This window comes from Strix aluco, chromosome W, assembly GCF_031877795.1.
Source record: "Strix aluco isolate bStrAlu1 chromosome W, bStrAlu1.hap1, whole genome shotgun sequence".
Classification (NCBI taxonomy): Eukaryota; Metazoa; Chordata; class Aves; order Strigiformes; family Strigidae; genus Strix; species Strix aluco.
In genome coordinates this window covers 842,689-864,901 of record NC_133970.1, presented here as the reverse complement: position 1 = coordinate 864,901, position 22,213 = coordinate 842,689, and the positions used below count along the sequence as shown (strand labels likewise).

The 22,213-nt window shown below is 43.9% G+C and overlaps 1 protein-coding gene across 2 annotated transcripts in view; it reads left to right on the top strand.

Annotated features, from left to right (window-relative positions):
• Positions 1–22,213, top strand: part of LOC141917568 (WD repeat-containing protein 7) — a 132,928-nt gene that overhangs the window by 52,149 nt on the left and 58,566 nt on the right. For both annotated transcript variants that reach the window (XM_074810868.1, XM_074810867.1), the window contains one exon: positions 15,933–16,154. In XM_074810868.1, coding sequence (XP_074666969.1) covers positions 15,933–16,154 — 222 coding nt within the window. The remainder of the gene's footprint in view (positions 1–15,932; positions 16,155–22,213) is intronic.

Sequence of the window (22,213 nt, the reverse complement as noted above, 5' to 3'; positions counted from 1 at the left end):
TAAAATCTGGGAATGCTAGTGATAAATGTTTGCCAACTTGAAAATTTACTCTTTTATATCTCTTCTTTCAGTATTCACAAATCTATTTTTGTGCATAGCAAGTAGTATTTTTTTTCAGCAATAATGATCCTTTAACTGGCAAAGTCAGAAACAGGAAATGTTGCTGGATTAACCCATACTCTAAACTTAAAAATAGCTCTTTAATCAGTGACAGTATTTGTCTGTGAAAGACTCAAGGGTGTAAGGGCAGGGATTGTGCTTCTGGCGATTCCTCTCGTAGCTTACGGCACCGTCACTGCTGTTGAAGTGCAGCACTACATGCAGTGCATTTGCAGACACTTTTAACTTGCAGTGTTTTCTCATATTTGGAGCACTTACTTTACCCACACTGTCTAGACTTCCTGATTTTGGTACCATCTAACCACTTGAAGTAGCTTTAAATTAGTTCCTAGGTGATGTATTATTTTTTTGTGTGTTATTACAATTTTTTTTACTTGAAGGCTTACACTATAACAGAAGAAAATATTACAACAAACTGTGAACTGGAAGTTGTGGACAGTCATCTGTTAAATCATATACTATGGTTTGTTTTCTTTTTTAACGTTTTTAATAGTATATTGAGCTTCTGGGCTACTTTGGTTTCTCTTCATTCTCTTTCTTCCTGCTGGAGCTGGACTTCTTTGAGGCGGGAGCACCAGGTGCCGCTGCCCGGTGCGTCCCTTCCGTTACCAGCCACCCTCCCACTGAAAGTTTGGGGTGGAGTGGAGGTGCACAACAAATGGAACCATCTGCCATCCCCAGCAAACAAGCCAGCGGCCCACTGTTCAGCACAATAAGGGCGCCAAAAGAGTCAGTCTCTGGACAAAGTTCCCGCTGGGTTTCTTTTAAGTAGGTTAGACTGAACCTGAGCACCTGTCACATACGTTTTTGTATCTCTGAAGCCCACCATAGAGAGATCAAAGAAGCTTTTAATTTGTGTTTAATCACTCATTGGGAAGCCATCTACCATATCATGCAGTGACTGTGGTGTAAAACACCAGAAGAGTGAGGGCTTATCATCTAAAGCAAACTTCATCCCTTTCAGATGCTAATTAAGAAAATAGAGAAAATACACTGTGACTCATCTCTGCCGCTTGGTCTTTTCTGTTACAATTAAAAAGGAATGTGAATTCAGACATGGTTAGTTAACATGTGAAAGTTTATTTTGAATGGAGTTTTTGTGTGTACTAACAGGAATTCTGAAACACCTTGAGAAATGTGTCTGATAGTTGTGTACCAAGTTAATGGAGAATTTAGGTTCTTACAATTTCTAATTAGCGGTCTACAAGGAAGCATGAAGCTATAGGTAAAATCCTGGCGTTTTTTGGGGTTTGTTTTTTAAGGGAGCATAGTTCCTGTAAAAACGCGGGCTTTTTCAACAAAGCTGTGTGTGTTTGAACAGATATGGGCATCTGCCAGCCAAGCAGATGTCGCCCAGCAAACGCCATTAAGAGCCGTGCCCTCTGTGAGGGGTTACGGGCTTGACATCTGTCTGAGGGCATCTGTCAGCGCCGGGACAGTGCTACACGTGCTCATTAAGGACGCACTAATTCAGGAGAAGCCGTTTGTTTTGGGGGGCTGCTGGGGTGGCTTCTAATTAATGGAGAAGTGTAGAGCAGAGCCAGGGCAGAGCCGCGAGCTGTGGGTGCGCCGAGCGCTGCAGCGTCCGTCCTCAGCCGGGCAAGGGCTGTTCAGACACCACAGTTCTATTGAGTTAGGAATAACTGATGCTTCTGAAATGACCGTAGAGTTAAAAGAATAAAGAAAAGTGCCTTGGCTGAAAAAGCTAGCAAACTTGAATAAAAAATTCAAAATTATTTACTTAAAGGTGATATACCTAGGTGTGAAGCTCTAGCTTGTGTTGCAGCGTTGTTAAATATTTGTCCTCTGTGGGAAGCAGCGTCACTTGTTCTTCAGCTTGTGTGTGAGCTGTGGAGCTAAAAACACAAAAACGAGGACACGTGTGCCAGCTCCGCGTCGAGGAGCAGCGGTGTGTCTGCCCGCTGGAAGGGGTCGTCTGGGGGAGCCGCTCTGGGAGGGGTGTGCGGGACCCGACCGCGTTGCCCTGTGCTGCGGGTTCGTGTGGTTGGGGACGAGCAATGGGCGCTGCTGGTCCCCCGGGGGGCCGGGGACAGCCTGGCCTCCTCCTGCCCCCCACAACGGCAGCGACTCCGCCGAGGGGAGAAGCCTGGCCGAGCTGCCGTGTCTGGAGGGTGGACATTCGGGTGTGTTAATCAGGGCTAGCGTTCTCTCCGTACCGCGGTATTTACACCGGGATGTGCTAATTGAGAGGCCATGACTTATATCACAGGAGCAAGCAACTTTTAAAATTTTAAAATATTTACTTCATCCATCACGTGTTTCAATGAAATCAGCGTATTACATGAAAGCCATATTTGCAGACAGTGCAGTTCTGAATAAAAACTCTGTTAAATATTGATTTCTTTAGCATAGCACGAGAAGCAGTCTAACACGCATTCATCTACAAATGCTTGCTTTTGTGTTGGGAAACACTTTTTTCATTTAGTTCTGTATACTTCCTGCTATCTGTACTTATTTGATGGTATAAACCTCGCATAATGTGTGAAAGCAGCGTCAGGCCTTACACGCCTTATTTTGTGTGTGCCAGTGGGAAGTCGGCATCGGTGGGTGCTTTTATACCTCAGTACTGTGTGAAAATCGATCCGGGACTCTTGTCTGAAATTCTTTTGTTGTTTTGGTGGCAGATGTCTTCTTCCAGCGCTGCGCAGTCTCCCTTTGTGCCGCCGTTACTCTGAAACGTCGTGTTAGCTTGAGAAAAGTTAGTGCTCTTTGTCTCGGAAAAACATCTGTACCTTAATTGTGGTGTTCTGGCTGCTCCTCTTCTCTCGGTGGCATTGGGCAGAAACTCTTTAGCAGGATGTTTTCCTTAACTCAATCAAAGGCTTTTGAAAGGTCATTATTTGGAATAATTTCTTCAGGTGTAGGAAGGGAGTTTTAAAGAGGCACAGGTTATAAAAGCAATGTATTAAAATGCGATTTTGCTAGTATTCTTGAGTCCTCATTTTTTGTTTTTTTTATTCTGTTATGCTTCATTTTTGGTTGGCACTACAACCAGAAGTTTCATAAGTCTCATACTTTCTGGGTTTTCTTTCTTTGGTTCTAATAACAGTGTAATGATGTTAGTGTGTGGCAGGAATACACTTAAATCTCTATACGGTGTTTTCTTTGGTTGAGGCACATGAGCATATAAATGGTTTCTGTTCTCTGTCACTGCTGTGCAGTGCGTTTGGGACACGGCAGGGCCACCAGCTTCGCTACAGTTCTTGCCGACTCCTTTACAGCAGTTGTTTTGCCTAAAAAAAGTCTCCATTCTCATGTTTCTCTGGCATTTGAAGACTGCCGACAGAGGCACAGCCAGTCTTGGCGTTGACTTGCACAAATTCACCCTTTCCATGGGGAAGACTGTTCTTACAAATGCCACCACGAGCACTCCTGCAGTCTAGGAACTTCACTGGAGATTACTTTCCCAGAAGCTTGTGCTGGTTATGATGATATAAATCATTTATTTGATGACCAATATGTTGTTAAATATAACATACAACTTCTTTAAGACTTCCCTTGGTCCTGAAAGCAACTCCTGAAATTTGGCAGAGTTTCTTTAAGTTTACTGGAGTTTGAGATCACTGTCTCCCATTTCATGCAACAAGTGAGCTGTCTCCATCCAGCACACTGCAGAATGTGAATTTACTGCATCCACAGCAGTAATAACAACTCTGAAATAGCTGTGTTTATTTCTTAGATATCTAAATGCTGTTGCCCTGAGGTTATACTAATTCCTGAGGCAATGAAGCAGTGATGTAGAGCAAAGACCTGAAACCTCTGCGCTTTTTTAATTTATGTTTTTGGACTCGCTAGTGAAAAATGACACGGATGTTAAATAAGGTTTAAAATGTCAAGCCACAATTTCATTTATGATTACATATAGCTTATTGAAAGAACCAAGCATGGGCAGAGTTTACTTGTGTGGGTACAGAACATCTCTTATAACTCTAGAGTTAGACTGCTGGTGCCTTAGGGTCTGCTTTGGTTCGTGAAGGGAGAGGCGAGGTCTGCATGGACCCAGGGCTGGTCTCACCCCAGGTCCATAAGCCTTTTGTGTGTCGTCTGAACACTTCGGGTAACCCTGACAAAACACCGACTGCATCTCTTGGGGTAATCCTTTCAGAGGTCCCCACTTCATCAGTTTAAAACACATTTGCTCCATGTAATGCTCTTGTGACTTTAATGCCTTATCACGTCTGCTGACCTCTGTTGGACTTAAACAAGAAGAAAATATTTCTGTGTTGAAATCCCAGAAGTAGCTGTGGGCACACAGTAGCACAATCACCTGCTGAGCAGAAATTATTGACCAGGTGATTGTTTGTGAGAGCAGGAGTGTGGTCTGTGCTGGGATGAGATCCCCTGCTCTCGGCGCCGCAGCCTGCACCAGCCTCTCCTCTCCCCACGCTGGCAGAGGAAACTTCGCACACTTAGTTTTGGTTACTTTTTTCCATCATTGGCAGATCTTTCTCGCTGCTTCTGAATAATTTTTTGAAGGTGTTTTTTGGCTATGCGTAATTCTTCCATTTTTATAGGCAAACCACACTTCTTCATGCGAGTTTTGCAGGACCTGATGGTAGGAAGAACAGGAAACGTGGAAGGCTTTGAGGTCAATGTTAAGTGGATAAGGAAGCTGTTAGCACAATTTCAGATTGTGAATCTTCCCCCAGGGTGGTAGAAGCCCTGAAAAACAAACGCTGTGCGAGGTACCAGCCTGACCTGTAGAACAGCAAACAGTGGGTACCAGTCTGCACCTGCAGGCTCTTGACTTTGGTGTTCTGAATTTCCTTCCCTACCGCTTTCCAGTGACTCAAGGAAATTAGAGTCCAGGGTTGTCCTGCAGGCACCTAAAACACGTGATGTGAGTTCCCTCGGGCTGCCTTGCTCCTCCCTGGGGGGGATTTGAAGGGAAGGAGAACATCAGTCAAAATCTTGCATCGTTTACCAAGTGAAGAATTGCAGCTGGTTGGAGTATTCATGTTTGGAAGCATCTTGTAGTTAGTTACAAAAAGAGAAATTGTCTCTTGTTCACCTGTGATAATTCTAATAATGAAAAAAGAAATTGTTCACTTGTGATAATTCTGGACTTTACTGTTTGGGGGGGCGAGGGTGTGTGTATATATATATGTATGTATTGTCTTAAGAAACCAGCTATGGTTCTTTCCATGGTTAACTGTATTTTAAGCATAGGATTAGTGACAGCAAAGTTAGAGGATGTTCTTCTTAAAATTAACCAGCTCTATTCATACATTCTTTTAAAAGTTCTATTGATGCATTTTTAAAGTGGTATTTCCTTAGTTTGTGCTGCAGGTTTTCTAGGTAGATTGATGAAAACAACTTTTAAGTCCTGAAGAGCCATTCCAGTGGGTGCTCTCTGATGTCATTTTATTCTGAACAAAAGCATTTTGCATAAGACAGAGGTCTGGTATGGAATTTATAGCAGTTTTTGTAACATGTTTTAATAGCAGCTGGTCTTACAGCATGTTGTAGCATTTTTCTATACCTTCTTCTGGATGGTCAGGTTTGCAAGTTAGCAGGTTCAAAACATCAGTTATCTACATAGTATATGAAAGAACCTGAGGGAAGGTTAAAAAAAAAAAAAAGGCAATGCCTTACTGTATTGGAAACTGCTTGTTTCACATTTCAGCTGTAGTCTGGACAGCTGTAACTATTCAAACGTAAAATATAACGTAAACGTATTGAACTGTCTTAAAAGATTATAATTTCAATAGTACTTCTTCTATGCAAAAGCGTTAATTTTACCTATTTACGCAAGAGAGAAGATGATTAAAGTTCATACACTTCATTCTTTTACCAGTCTTTGCACTTTGATAAATAAATAGATCATCTAAGATTCAATAGGCCAATTGCAGCATATAATAGCTATTCAGAGGCAATTAAACTGCCTTTTTTCATGCCGGCATGTGAGCGTGCCCTTTCTCAACCTTCAACTTGATTTGTGGTGATTCAAAATTAACTTAAAAGTCTTGTTTGCTGACAGCTTAAAGCTTAATTGACTGAAAGCCAAATAGAGTGTGTTCTGCATTCAGCGCCGGAGCCCTCGATAAAGCCGTGTGTAAATCGCGCGTGCCGTGAGGCAGCGCCGGTCCCTCCCTGCCTCTGCCAGGCTGGGAGCTGTGTCAGGGGCCGTGTGTCACACCCCCCCGGCCCCGGGGTCCCCCGGCTGTGATGGGGGGCTGGCAGGGTTCTGGCACTGCCCCGGGGCTTCCTCCCGCCACCTCTTGCTCCTGCCTCTTGGAGACATTTGGTTTTCTGGTTTTCAGCTGTCTTAGGTGAGAGTGAATTAGAAAATGAGAATTACATCTTGTTGGTTTCACTGCTTGATTAAAATGATCCTACTGAAAGGTAAAGTCTACTATAGCTTAAATAAAAATGATCCTACTGAAAGGTAAAGTCTACTATAGCTTAAATAAAATTTAAGTATTAAGGTCAGTCTAAAGACTGTATTGCTAAACAAGCAACAAATAAGTATCGAAACGTGTTTGACAGTACCCACGGAATTCCCTTCCATCGGTAGGCACGGGGGGACCTGAAAAGCCTTGGTGTGCTGACGCTGCCGCAGCAGGACGTGCCGGCACACAGGGGCTGCAGGGAAAAGGCTCTGCAACGGTGCTGAAAAGGGCCTCCCGACACCTTGGTTTGTGGGTGAAGTTGGGGGAAAAAATTCCTGATGAAAAGTTACCCCCATCTCAGTCTAAATTCTCTTCGTTCTGCTGCTAAACGCTCTCCTCCTTCCCTGAATATTTGTATGGAGAAAAACTTGTTTTGTTGTGGGGTGCTGCTCAACGCCTTGCCCATCGTTCTTTAGCCCCAGTTCGGTGCCTTCGCAGCTGTAGGTTCCCCCAGCCCCTCCCAGTGATGGCTGATGCGAAGCATCCTCGGAGGTGCCTGCAGATAAATATTTGACAGTGATCTTTTGTGTTACAGAATGTTCTTAAGGAGGTATTAAATCACTTCAAATTAAAGGACGTCTCTAAGCAGTGGGGAATCTGTCAAAATCAGAAAGGATTTAAAAGCAAAATACCTTAAATTGTCAGGCATGATGTGATAGATATGTCACACAAATATAATGGCACCTCACGTGTTTTCTCCTGTAAATTCTTAAAGTTCTGTTCACGTACAAGTCGAATTTTAATATGTAAAAGTTAAAGAACATGGCTTCTGATATTGCTTTATTTCTTATTGATTTCTTGGCAAATCATAGCTATCTAATTTCTTCTGCCTTCCTATTGATTTCCAATAGGAACAACATCTTTTCATAAAGCATCAAAAAAGTTGCCATTTGGTTTCAAAATTACTATAATTTAAAATAGTTTTACTCTTACATTCCTTTCAATAAAATAATAATCATACTTCAGAATGTGAATTCTGGATTCGAACTGGTTTTATTGGAGTCTTACCTATGCCGAGAGAGATCTGGAACTCAACAATGAATTTCTTTAATTGTCTCTTATTAACAGCTTATTAAACGCTGTCGGGGGAAAAAAAAATCGTATGGTTACATTTATCTGGCTCCAGTTATGTGCAAGCTAGTTAATTCTAATACCAAATGTTAATAATACAGTTTCTCACTCTCTGTAATATTTGATTCCCCGATGGAATTAGAAATTGTGTCTAATTTAATGGTAGAGTTATTTAAATGCTCAGGGTTGTCACACGTTTAGGAAGCTGTAAGACAGACATCACTGATTTTCATAAGGCCGCTGGGCTCATGTAGAAAATGTGTTTTTCTGCATAGAGTAGGTGCTTTTTGCAGCCACCATTCTAATCTGTTGCAGTTTACTGGAATTTTCTCTTCTGCTGTGCCGTTCCTTTTATGACAGAATATTTCACTGTGCTGCAGCATCTGGGAGCACAAAATGGGTGAGGATGCTGCTTCCTTGCAGGGCTGAGAGCAGGGAAATAGTCAAAGACAAAATGGATTCTCTGCTGTTCAGACGGGGAAATATCAGGCACGTTTTATTCAGTGTGACTTGCTGTTTTTAAAGCACTGAGTTAATGCATCAAAACTTCCCCTGTTAGAAACGACATTAAAGTGATAATAATCAAAATTTTGAAAAGGTATGATGAACACTTAAAATGCTTTTATTTATGACTCATTTATGTAGACAGTAATGAAGAGAAATACAGATTTTGGGGAAACTGCAGCACAAAATTGCATCTAAAAATTGAAACAGCGAGGTTAGGGGACAATTAGCACTTAACTGACATCTGGGCTTTGTGGGTGTGGTATGAAACAATCAGATGTCACTGGTAATGTTTATTCTCAAGTTATTAAATACTTTAGGCTTATATGGTTTACAACAGAATTCAATTAGTTAATGATGATGATTGCTTAGCCGAGCTTGGTGGTGAGAACACATGCATACTGCAGAAAAGAGGAAATTTATTTGCTTTTGGAAAGGGAACAGATGTTTTCAGCACAGAGTTCACAAAGCACCCGTGAAAAAAGGAACCTTTATTGCCGAGAGAAAACAGGTTAACCTCTATGCCTGTATATTCCAAAACTGAAATTTGCTATTGTTTTCCTTGCTTCAGGTATTCAGTAATTATTAAATGTCCCTTGGGTTTTTATTAGCCCCTCAGAGCGACTGACAACAGCAACCTCAGTATTGGCAGTTCCACAGATGAAACCAGTCTGCTGCTAGTTTGGAATGGCCTCGTTATAAAGTAATAATTGGCACTGGAGCCAATGATTCCTACTGCAGAAAAAGTTGCAGTGAGGCCAGGTAAGAAAACTGTATGAAAGTAATTACTACACATCATCACTCGCTAGCTTCAGTCCGAGGCAGGCTGGGCTTTAGGCAGCGCTGGGCGGCTTTTCCGAGGTACGGAACGTTTTTGGTAAACCCCGAGTGGGTGGGTTACACAAATAGAGCCCTACTACACGTTTGTCTTTTGTCTTGTTGCAAGATAAAGCTGAGTAACTTCAGCCCTCAGTTGTACGATGTTTGGGGCGGGCTGGGCGCGTGACGTGGGCTCCTGCGTCAGGCGTTTGGGTGTGGAGCTTTTTAGGAGCAGTGACTGATGGCTAATGACTATTTACTGACGGGTCTCTGGGCTGAAAGGCACTTAGTGCTCCGTGTGTACTGCAAAGCCTATTCCTCAGAGCTTCCGACAGGTTTATTTGGTCTCACCTTGAGTAGAGCAGGGCCGTATTGATTGCATTGGTGTGGATTTAAACACACTATTGGCTTAAAATAGCACCACCTATGCAGAAGAAAATCAGTGTCTTAACCCTTCCGGCTGCCAGGAACCGCTCTGTAGCGCTTCGGTTGGAGGCGAACAGATTCCTGACAGGTTTCCTTATCCTGAAAAGTACCATTTTTAATTAACAAACGCGTTGCCATTTTTCAGTAGCGCATGTTTCGCAGTGGATCAACCCCGGGGATTTACATACCTGCCCTGCCCGGGTGCCAGGCCTGAGCTCGGCGGCGGGGTCGCACCCTTTGATTTGAGAGAGCCTCGCAAATGGAGGATTTAATACAGATGAACTTTAAATCTTTTGGTGGCTGCAGCAGTCTTTTCTAAAAGTAATATTCTCTACCCACCTAATAAATAATATTATTCACCATGAAAGGTTTTATAATTCTCTCTTTCCAAGTTGCTGCAGCTGGCTACCTGCATGAAACCGTATTGCTGGCATCACACGGGGAATATTTGATCAAAAAGCAAACTAGAAACTCTCCTGCCTTTAATGATAGAAAGCTATGTTGCTTACTGATAGGTAGTTATTAAACTTGTCTGTTGTAAGATGTCCTATGAAATATTAGAAAAATAAGGTTTAAATATTTCCAGTTTTTACAGTACTAACAAAGCCCCATTATTTCTAATACCTTGCTGCAGACACAAAAAGAAAATAGCAAAATAGGCATTATCAAATAGATCAGCTCAGCGGGCCAATAGGGAGGAGACCTTTGGGGGAGGAAAACCAAACCAAAACTAAGCCCCGTCTAAACAGCTTTTGTTTTTATTCCAGAGCAGTTCTTTTGCTCATCCTTACCTGCATTTATTTTCAAGTGGTTTTATCAAGTCCTTTTTCACGATGTAAACACATACATAACTCTTCTTAAAACATGTACCTTATCAGTGAGGATAATAGACACGGGCAGGAAATTTTTGTAAAATCTATTTGTGTTTTCTTATGTGGTTCCCTTCCCTGTCCAATAGTTTTTTAGCAGATATGTTTATAAAACACGGTAAGCGATTTGATTTAATTTAAAAATACGAATTGTTATGACACTAAAATGCCTGTACTTCTTTTCTTGAGTAAATTTGACTCCAATGGTGTGCATTTTAAGTATATAAGGATAATGCTGCAGTGTCGTTTCTTTTTAATCTTTTATCATTATTATATTATTTTTATGATTCCTGTAATCCGAATTACAGGAACAGTAAGAAGCTTGATTACAAAATGTGTTACCTTGATGAACAAGCTACTGTTTGAACTCGGTGTTTGGTTCTCCCTCTCAGATTTGCTTGCTGGAACCACCTGTGTGAAGTTCTATGAAAACAGCAAAAATGAAAATAGTAAAAAATGCTTAATAACGATAGAAGATAAATATTAGATTTCAGAGTTAGCGATCACAGATAAGGTCCCTTTAACTCGCCACTGTATCACCAGATATCTGTGTTGTGCTCAACTGCCACGTATTGACTGTCGTGGTGGCGGTCAAGTTGGAAGATAATTTTTTTTCTGTGAGGGGAAAAAAAGATAAATTCACAGAATATGTGAGCTTTCTGTCTGCACTCGTGTAAATCACATAAATATATTGAAGACGCTGGAATTACTCTGGTTTATAAGAGGTAAGGGTCGCAACTTCAGGAATGTGTCAGTTTTCCATATTTGCAGGTAGTTTTTCACTATCGACGAACAAAAGACTGAAAATAGAAATAAGTTGCTCCAGAGCACCCCTCGCCCCGGAGCACCCCTCGCCCCTGACGTTTTCAGCGTGGGCTCCCGGAGGACCCTCCTCTGCTGTGCCAGCGGAGGGAGCTGTGTATATAGGAATGGCTGTGCTTTCAAGCAATCAAAATACTTTTAATAACGTGAGGTTGGTAATGAGTAACCACAGTTTTGATAAGGTTAGATAAAATAGATTGTTTCCTGTCTTTCTGCATTTTCCTTGTGGTCACTTTGTGTTATTGTTACTTCTTTATCATATTTTTCAGTTTGATTTATTGCAAACTCTGGCTTTATAAGCTTTCAGGAGGTGCTGAAATTACTGTAATTATTCTTCTGGATATAATCTTAAAAACTAGAAATGCAGGCACACCCATAGCATGGCTTTGCCTGGGTTAAGACTCCTGCACAATTAAAGGTATGCATAAGTATCTCTCATAGACGTATTTAGTATATAGTTTTCTTAAAGTTTTTTGCTATTTCCTCTTTAGGTCACAAGCAGAGCATTATGTACATGTATTTACTGTAAGAAAATAGTAAAATTGACACGAAGAAATATTTTAAATCATTGACAGCCAAGACGAATGTAAGCAAAATTGCATTTCCCCCCCCGTAGCTCTTGTGTGTTCTTCTATAAAATCCCATCTATGACAGAGAAACAATTAGAGCTGCAGATGTGAACAGTTTCAGGGGGTGTTGCCCGTAAGTTCTGACTCTATCACATTTTGGTGCGTGTTCGCTTCCTCCCTGGCATCTGGTGGAAGGACTGTGAGGATTTTCTGAATTGAACAAATTATTTATTTTTTTCAGGCCTGAAAGAGAGGAATAGGTGGATGGAAATCCTTATCCCAACCTGCCCAGTTACAAACCTCCCCTTCATGAATAAACAGAAAACCTGACAAAAGCAATGCAGAGAGAGGGACCTGGCAGACGGGCGGGGAGAGTGACGATGCTTTTCATGGAGTTCCATTTGAGCTTTCCTCTGTAGGCAGTGAATTCTCAGACTGTGGGCATTCAGCGCTAGAAATACGAGCTCTGGCGAAAATCCAGAGGGCTCTTTGTACCCTTAAGATGCCACATTGGGCTGCAAGGTCCGGGTTCTCTACCTCATCTGATACAAAGTGCAGTTGTGGCTTTGAGCAAATCATTTCAAATATATCCTGTATTTTCAAAATACTGTATGTTTTAAGGGACTTACTGCTAAATCTTGTTGGTTACCTTTACGTTTAAATTATTGGACGTAATTACAACCCCGTGGCTAATTGCGTTGGGTGGGCTGGGTGGCCCCTGTTTGCTGGAGCAGGGCTGGGCGCAGTGTTGGTGGGCTGGGGCCGCTTCTGGGCCAAAACCACGGCGGCTCAGGTGGTGTGTTTGGTCGTGAACAGGCCTGGCACCTGCTGCTGGGAGGCTTTAACACCTCGTGCGATACGGGAGCGCTGTCAGCGTGCGCCTAATAGCAGGTATAAAGTATCTGGTAGCAGTCCATCTCTCATAAAACCACCTTCAGCCTTAATTCAAATCCATTGATTCCTATTCCAGTTAAACCTGGAGAACTTAATCTGTCTTTTAATCCTTTTATTGTAAGCTGGGATAAAATTAATTTTACCCAAGAACTGTGCAAAGCCAATTAACGTGATCTTTAGAGTTATTTAGTAAAGTGCTTCAAACTGTTAAATTTATCCTGACCTCATGGCTGCACTCTCTGACTGCTTTTTAAATGAAGTAATCAATATCTCACAGCCTTTTAAACAATTTAAACTTCTGAAATATTTTACCTATATTTTAAGCACTTCATAAATATGCTTTGTGCTATCTGTAAAGCTGTCTCCTCTAAGCAGTTGTGGACGTTTAATTCTCGAGAACTGAGTTATTTTGAAATATTTAATACGGTCATTTTGTGTAAAGCAAACCCAGCTGGGTAAAAGCACGGACGCGATAGGTTTCTCTTTTGCTGTGTGGATCTGGAAGTGTGTTATTTTTACAACTAAAATGTAGAACGTTTTTGTCCTTTCACCAGCGGAGCTTCTGTTTTCCACATAGAGCTCTTTGAGGTTATTAATTTTCTTACTGTGATAGGGTGATCAACCGTCCTGTCAAGAAAATGGATCTCTGTGTCACCCTTTAGCATGATTAAATGGAGGCACGTCGCTGTGAGAAAATACCAAATTTTCATGAGACAAATGAAACTGTAGAAAGGACTACTTTTATAGACATTATTTCATTTTTAAATCTCCCAAATGGCTGTCAGTTTATTTGTAGGAAATCATTACAATTAATTGTGTTTCCGCTAGTAATTAAAAAAAAAAAAAGCCAAAAATATTTAAGGTTTGGGTTTTTTTCCCCCTCTCATCTGGAGGTTTTGGGGAGGGATATTGCTGGGGGGAGGGTTGGGATTTTGTTGGTTTTGGGGTTTGTTGGTTTTGTTGTTTGTTGTTGTAGTTTCTTGGCTTGTGGGGGCGTTTTTTTTGAGGTAGAAAATCCTACAGTGGAGCAGTGAGCAGGAGAAAGACTATCATAGGCCAGATTGCTAATGAAACACTAAGAATATTTCCCACCCTGTTGTGGTTGGAATTTATTGTTTGGTTAACAAAGAGTTCTCCCCCCGACATCTGGGTGCTGGAGTCGCGGGGTCAGCGGCAGGAATTAGCGAGTCTGCGCCGAGCGCCCAGCGCCGTGCCGCTGCAGGCCCGGGAGTTTTCCTGCCGGATCCCGTATTAATTACGGACGAGTCGTTACGGTCACGCTCCTGCCCGCCCGCGGGAGCGAGCCGGAGCTCGCGGCTGCCCGCCGGCTTCGCTGTTGGCCGGTTAAAGTTGCCCCGTGGAAGTTGGGCTGAGCCGGGCCTACGGTCGGCGGGATGCTGCGAGATCCGTCCGTCGGGGTGGGAGGAAGGGTTAACTTGATATTGCTGGAATCAAATGGAAGGCCGGCGGGGGGAGAGCGGGTGCCCCCGCCGTTTAATTTCCTACTGGAAGCGGCACATGTGTTCGCTCTTCCTTTCTTCCTCGGCTGGGAGCCGGGGCGGGCGCGGGCGTGCGGCCGGGGTCAGCGCCTCGCCTATTGATCAGCATCCCGCCGGCCCCTGCTCCAGCATCTGCTCCGCTGCCCGCGCCCCGCGCCTGCTGCACCGCATTAGAATAGAAATCCATAACCAGAGCTGTGCTCATCCAAGCAGGGGAAGAAACTAAATTAAATGGTATAAAACAATCTTGGAGCGGGAGTTTCTGCCAATTCATCTTGATCTCAGATGTCAGGCCGGGCTCTGGCGGAGCACCTGGGCTAGCGGCGGCCGCCGAGAGCGGGGAGGGAGCCGCCATCCGTCACTGGCAGCGATGCCCTTCGGCGGGGGGGGACAGCCCTGGGAAACGGGGTGTGCTGGGCCGTGGCCTGCGCCCGCTCACGGCCCTCCAGCCCCCCCGGGCGCGGGGAAGGGAGGTGGCGGCGAGGAGAGAGGGCCCCTATGCAAATGTTGGCGAGAAGCCGCTCTCTGCGGATGGCGGGAGCGGGAGAAGCGATTGCTGAACAATTAAAACTGTTACATTTGCTGCTTTGTCTGTTACAGCCCATTTTCATCCCTCTTTCTCTGAAGGCAGTTACTATTGATTTTTCCTTTCTTTTTTTTTTTTCTCCCCTACCATTGTTAAGCTTTCTGTTGTTTTTCTCTCCCTTTTGGCTGGCACCTCGCTGTCACAGCCGCGGCACGGTTGCCTCAACGAGGACGATCTTCTACCACAGGTTCTAAAATTTGGTTAGCGTTCTCGTAGGTAACATTCCGTTCCCTGCCGAGCCACGGGAATGTCATTAGCAGAGAGAGACGTACAGCGCGACTCGCTAATTCACCCTTCATTAATCCGCAAGCCCGATAAGGCTCATTCAGTGCCAGGTGGTGCCTTCCGACTTCTCAGCAAAGGTTTAGCAGCAGAGTGCTGGCAGAAGGATTAAGACTTCATTATTTCTGTAGAATATATGGTAGGGCGTTTCCTAGGATGCTGTGAATTAGCATTCTGGGTAAAAGTATTAGGTATTAAAAGGTATTAGTATTGTAGGTAAAGGTACTTATCAGAGGAAATGAATACAGTATTTTCATTCCAGTCCGTTTCTTCTAAGATTTTGTTTCTTTACTCCAAAAAAATAAAAACATCTTTATCTGCTTATTGAAATTCAGAATCCCTGGGCTATATTAAACTAATGATGTAAATCTCAGTTTATTTAAAATTCATAATACAGTGAGGCTTTTTCACTGTTTTTAAAATTTATAATGCACTTTTCCAGGATGTTTGTTAAAATACCATATGAAACACTTCAGTGTACAAAAATACTAGTTTGGTTTAATGGCATATACTGTTATGCTAAAATTTAGTAAGAATCTGAACATGGTGATGGATCCTAAAACAAAACGATGCTTTTATATAGCACAGATAAGTTATCCTAAAAATCCGTCATCTTTAAAAAAAAAAATTGCAATTTGTTATGCAAATTTAAAATTAACAAGAAGCAAACCGAAAATCACCTATCACAAAACCTAGACACGCACAGAATTCCACAGATCTTTTATCAACGGAACAAATCAAATCATGAAATTACAGTTTTCTGGTGGCTCTTTTTTCCCCATGAGATCTCGACAGTGTTTGAAGTGTGGATTTCATTGAAGACAGACCCTGCAATAGGTGGTATTTAGACTTTTATCATGTGTTGGAGGTTTTGAGAAGTAAAATGGAATCATCCCCACCAGCTGAAAAATCCTGGCAAGGACAGTAAGGGTCCTGAAGACGTGATTTAAGTTAAATGGAAACCTCTTGTATTTTCTCTGGGAAACACGATGTTGTTTGGAGTGTTCAAGAGCAACTCTGCCTTTGATTTTTCTCATATCTCTTACTTCTCGTTTTAGGTTGTCTGTCTGGTCTCCCACAAATGAAAAAAATATCTACGTCCTACGAAGAGAGACGGAAGCAGGCCACGGCCATCGTCCTGCTGGGGGTGATCGGGGCGGAATTTGGAGCTGAAATTGAACCTCCAAAGCTGCTCACTCGGCCACGCAGCTCCAGCCAAATTCCCGAGGGATTTGGGTTGACTAGCGGTGGATCAAATTATTCCTTGGCAAGGCATACGTGTGAGTATTTAATTTAATAGAAAATGGTGGAATTCAAGGTGTGCTGTATAAAGTGTTACATTCTGGTCCTACATCAACGTTAGTACCGCAGCGTTGCTGTAATTATCCTTAGCAGGGACAGTAAACATGCTCTTATTGAAGATGGGAACACACCCACGCGTTGACTGTTCGATCTTAATATTGGAAAATCTAATAGAAGCAAATGCAACGACAGTGCCCGGGGTTCATATGACTGTTTTGGCCAGGTTCCTGAACGTGCTGGTGTTGGACTGTTTTACATGGAGTCTGGCAAAAGTCCCCTTTGTCATCTCTGTAGGATCTCTGAAGTGCTACAGCCTCATTGCCTGGAAAACCAGCCGCTACCTGGTTAGCTATAAAATAATTCCCCAGCAGTGGATTTCTCCTCCTGCGCTAGTTCAGTCTTCACCTCATGCCCAAGTGCCTTCGAGGAAAAGTGAAAAAACCAAATAATTGAAACCCAGCATATTGCCTGAGCTCAAAGCTGTTACAGGGGGAGGAGTGGTGGTGGTAGGGACCGTCCCTCCGTCTGCAGCCCTGGTTACACGAGCGGTACACGCTCACTTCCAGAGCGCACTGTTCCGGGCATCAAACCCAAAAAGGATTTGGCAGAGGGGATTGTCCCCCCGAGCAGCATCCTGTCCCTTAGCACAAGAAGTCGCGAAGGCCTTGTCTGCCACAGCGTGGGGGAGGACGTGCTTTGCCTTGGTTTCCTTTCCCGTGTTGCTGCTTGTTGTAGTGGAGAGGAGTCTCGCTCCCAGCGCCTGTATTGGGCTGCAGAGACTTCTGGGCAGAAAAGGTGCAAAATTCATTCTGTGTTTTTTCTAGTCATTTTTCACTCCGATTCATTTTCCTACAAAGTATGTGGATAATGAGCTTCATAATGATGACAAGTTTTATTTTTCTGTTTTAATGAAGTGCAAGGGAAGTGCTGCCTGTGTAGTCCCACGCTAACGTAACTATAACAAAACAGATAAACACAGCTGCTTTACCATACTAATAGCTTCAGTGTACCGTAGCCCTCTCCCTTCTGCCGAGGCCTGTGGGGTGCTTTGTGCCCAGGCTATAAAGCCCCTCAGCCTCCAGGTCCGTGGCCCAGCCAGCCCTGAGCCATGCCTGGGGCTTGTGCAGGAGGCTGGTAGGTGGCCCACAGCGGCCCTCAGCTGGCAGCTGTTCCAGCCGGATGGAGAAGAGCACGTTCAGAGCCTCAGGAGCAGCGTGGAGCACGGCTTAAGTCACTGGTGTGGGCACAGCCTCCCTCTTCCATGCAGCAGATGGTTGGAATTCGTCTTCCATGAAGCCTTGGTGCCACTCCCGCTGGTTTTTGGCAAAAGGCTGGGCGGGAGCGTGGGCACCGCACGGCGCCGGCATCTGGAAAATGTGACGGCGTGGAAACGTCGCGCTGGCTCTGCGGCGCTGCGCAAACCCAGTCCTGGTTCTGAGGCCGAGGGAAAGGTCTGTCACTTTTTCCAGCTGACATCTTCTTGTAAGTCGCTTGTAGATCCGCTGCTTTAGCAAACAGGACTGTTCTGTCAGCCCTTTGTGAACGGAAATAAAAACTCTGGCAGTTCTCTGCTTCCTCTTCTTTTACAGTTCCTCGCACATGTATGGAACTCTGCTTTAAATACTTGTTGCTGGTTTGGGTTTTTTTTAACGAGGTTATTGGAGAGTTATTTTATGTCTTCATTTGTTTTCTCCAATGTTCTGCGTTATTACCCGTTTTAAGTTTTCACACTATTTGTCTCTTCAAACGGTACCAGGAAAAGAAAGGATGGTGGAGGCTCCCCCATGTCTCTGGATGGGCCAGCACAAGGGATTGGCTGTCCTCATGTGGACAGAGCAGGTTTTTCCCTATTTTTCTGTTACAGTACAAGGCTGAGTCAGACTTCTTATCTTTCCAGGCTGGTATTTGGGCACAGAGTCAGAATAAGCTTGGTTTGTCTTTTGGAGGTCCCTAAAATAAGAGGATGTGGAACCCTTTATTGGAGTCTGAGTGGTGCAGAGTGCTCTCTGTGCTGTTTGGAAGCTCTTGGTGATGCAGAGATCACCTCTGTCTTCTCCAGTCTTCCAGTGGCATGCTCCACAGGTGAACTTGGGCTCGTTTATGCTTCACTTCCAGCAGGCTATGGAGCCTAATGCTGCCTGATCCTTCATGGAAAAGAAGTCAGATGGTTTCCATCAACAGTGTCTTGTCTCTGCCGTTCTCACAGCTCTACAGCTCTGACGTGGGCCTGTAGCTGGGGGCTGAGACGCTTGGACCCGTCTTTGATCCTCACAAGTTCTTTCCTCCAGTGTCTTCGTTTATCTATTGGCATGTTGGTTTTGTTATGTTAGGCTTAGCAGAGTTATAAACTCCAGCTTTGAAGGCCTGTTAATCATAACGTCAGGCTTGACTGAGAGGCTGAAATTCAGTCTTTAATGTAGATGAAGCTTGACATGCAAAATGCTGAAAATTTAGTTCAGTGCTGTAAAGCAATATCTGAAATAGGTGAGGAGCCAGAGGAAGATCAGAAATAAAGACTAGTTGGAGGAAAAAAAATATAGAAGAGACTGGATTATACGTGGTTGGTGATGATGTGAGCAGTAAACTTGACCTTCTTCATCACATCTTACATACAGCTCTTCCTCACTATAAGAATTTGATGCCACTATTGCCATCTTGCAATAGAAGGGTGTCAGTGCTCCCCAGGCCGAGGTTTGCTGGTGGTCCTGTGTGAGCCTGGTCCCCGGCACAGCGCCTGTACTGCAGCAACGTGCCCCCAGAGGGGACGGAGTAGGCAAAGACTCGCTGAAAATGGAAATAGTGCTTGCCAGGAAATGCTGTTCTCGGGATGTTTTTTTTTCTTTATGTCATTGTACTTGTTAAAGGCCATTCTTGTCTTTACTCCACATTTGTAACATTGCAGAAGGAATTGTTGTTCGGAAATTCACAAGAAAAAACAAAATTCCTGGTATGCGCTCAGGTTTATGGTGGTTCTTTTTGATATATTGTCCTATATGTCCTTTCTGTGTGGCCTCAAGCTGCGCCAGGGCAGGGTCAGACTGGCTCTTAGGAAGTATTTCTTTGCAGAAGGGGTTGTTGGGCGTTGGAATGGGCTGCCCAGGGCAGGGGGGGAGTCCCCATCCCTGGAGGGGTTGAAGAGTCGGGTTGACCCAGCGCTGAGGGATGTGGTGGAGTTGGGAACGGTCAGTGTGAGGTTCATGGTTGGACTGGAGGATCTTCAAGGTCCTTTCCAACCTAGATGATTCTGTGATTCTATTAGGACTTTCAGACACTGTACTAAAATACATACAGGTTATTTCTTTGTCTTCCAGTGACACAGAAAATATTTTTGGCCCTTCCAAACAGATGCAGAGTTGATAAGGCGTAGCCTGGCCTTGTGCAAGCTGGCTGTAGGACGCGAGCGATGCTGTGAACCAGCACCACTTAGCTACAGAAATTCCTGGTTTCCCTCCGGGATGTGGTGCGTGCCGCCCAAAGCCTGGGGCGGGCTCCCGAAGAGCACGGCTTTCTTCCTTCCCCCCTGCTACTGGGGGAGGCTGGGGGGAGAGCCAGGAGCCCCTGCGGCTTTCTGCTGGCCACCGGTGTGAGGGCGCTTCCAGAAACCCTTCCTGCGGGTGCCTCTCCTCCCCTTCAGTCGAAGGTCCGATACCTTTTTAATCACCATATTTTGTTGTCAGGTACCAAAACTGTGTGCTGTGAGTTAGCCAGAGTAATGAGGAAAGTTACGTGTAGCCAAAAGCCACGATATTTCCTATTTCAAAATAAGTTATTGAAACAAATTCTTCGTTTATGCTGTTAATGCATGTGGAGGTTTTGCGGTATAAATTGTGCATGTTGTGACTTACTGTATTTAAGAAAATAATAATTGTGATAATGCCTTTTTGAGAGGGTGGAATTCTCTAGAAATCCACGCAGTGACCTTGCCTGACATCCTGCATTAATCTCTGTTGACCTTACAAATAGTTCATGAGATATTTAATTATAAAATGCCACCCAAAGAATTTCTCATTACAGATGCGCCACATCACACCTAAACTGTGGCTAATGCTGTGTTTATAAAGTTAATGGGCTGATAAATCTGAATGACTGTTCTGTCCTGAATATGAAAATACTTGATTCTGTTGGTAATGCAGTGAATTTTTCAAAGCATCTGCCATCAATATAGTTATTAATGATAAGTGTTTTGCCCTTTAACTCAGTCAGTGTCATGTGCGACAGCATGTTCACGGCACTGAGTTATTTAGATTGTTTTTGCCGGCCACGCGTCCGTGTTTCCTTCCAAAAGCAATTTGAGGGTTTCCACGTTACATAACCCACGGCAGTCACTCCAGTTTTGGTGATTTCTGGATTAAACAGCCAGCGGTTGGGTTCCCAGTGCAGACTCACGATGCCATTCTTCATTTTTTAATTGTGATGTCCTAAATTCAGAGCAGCTGACGTCCTTGCCTGTTGGGCGGGAGGGGACGCAAGTGAAAGTTCTGGGCAGAAATAGAAATATCCCTGCCTGCGTAATTGCGTAGGGTTGTACTGCCTGGTGTTAAGAGCCATGTTTGTAAAATGTTACACCTTGGAGCAGTTGCCTTTAGACTGTTCAGCCATGACTCTGGAAACCCCCCAGCCAAAACAAGTCATTAGGTTAGGATGAAAAAATATTAATTTTCCAAAGTAAATACAACTTCAATCACACTGGAAATTTAACACCTCTGTGTTCGAAGCTGGGATTTGCTGTTCAGGAAGCAGCTTTTGCATTAGGTGTGTGTCCACCTTGTCCTTTTCTGTCCCCCCCAGGGATGTCTGTCAAGCCGGAGCCCAAGGGCGGCGCTGGCAAACCCGCGGGAACGGGGCTGGAAGCGGAGGGGGGTGGGAGGGGTAAGCAGCCTGTGATGAGCATCTCGGCTCTCTGGTACAGGACTGTTGCCATAGGAAGCGGATGAGATGCTGCACGTGATGTTATTTTCCTCAGGTTTGGATTTTTGCTCTTTTGCATTATTTACTGCCTGATCTTAAGGCTTCACCACTCAGTAGTATCTCCGAAAAGCCTCGTGGCTGCAGCCTACGAACACCTTTTCTAAGCAATACGTTTATCTTCACAGTATTTCTGTTGCTACTGGAGTTGTGTCTGTGGGTGTTAGAGGTTTACCCTTCAGGATACACTGTGGCTTTGTGATCTGTCTATACACACGTAGGCACAGGAAAAGTGAGCAAGACCGAGATTACTTGTGTGTGCAGGCAGCTCTTTCATGTGTTTTGTTAAATTGGGGCTTCCAGTGTTACAGATTTTTGTGTAGGAATTTTGTGTAGAAATTTGTGTAGAATTTAACACAGGAGAAACTTGAGACTCTCGGTGAACACGGGTTTTTTTGCTCCATCACCTACCTTGAAACCTTTTCTAACGTCTTTTGATCTATTAGTTCTGTATTGTGAAAATATTTAAGTTGCCAGTCCAGCAAGGAGGAGACAGCCCCTGTGAGGAGGAGGAGGAGGAGGTTGTTCCCCACTAATTGTATGCACCTACTGCCGAGGCGATAGGCTGAGCTGGCAGCAGCAATTAATACAGACGAGCCAGCGCTCAGGATGGTCACTTAGAGAAGCCATAAATCAGTTGAGCACCTGAACAGCAGCCTTTCAGAGCAAATTAGGCAAACTGGCTCAGCAACTTAATTTAAACAAAAACACAACAGCGTGATTAAAGCAAATAACTGATTTTATTGTTGGTAGGGAGCCTGCTAGCAGCACGTGCCGTTTCGGTGACTGTATTTTTATGTCAGTTATGCAGAAAACTGCTCAGATTTGCATGGATCCTGTGGTTTGTGACATTATTCTCTTTATTTGGAGCTGTACGTTTCAGTCAGCGTGCTGTGAAATTTGGTGTACTAGGAAGTCTAAAGCGTGCTTTTTGCCTTGAGTTGGCGTGATTAGATCAGTGTCTCAAGCAGAATTTTGCCCCTGAAGGGGAAAAAAAAAAAAGGAAAAATGGTGGTTTATGAAAATCTATATCTTAGCCTCAGAGATAATATTTAGAAAAAATAGTCAATCT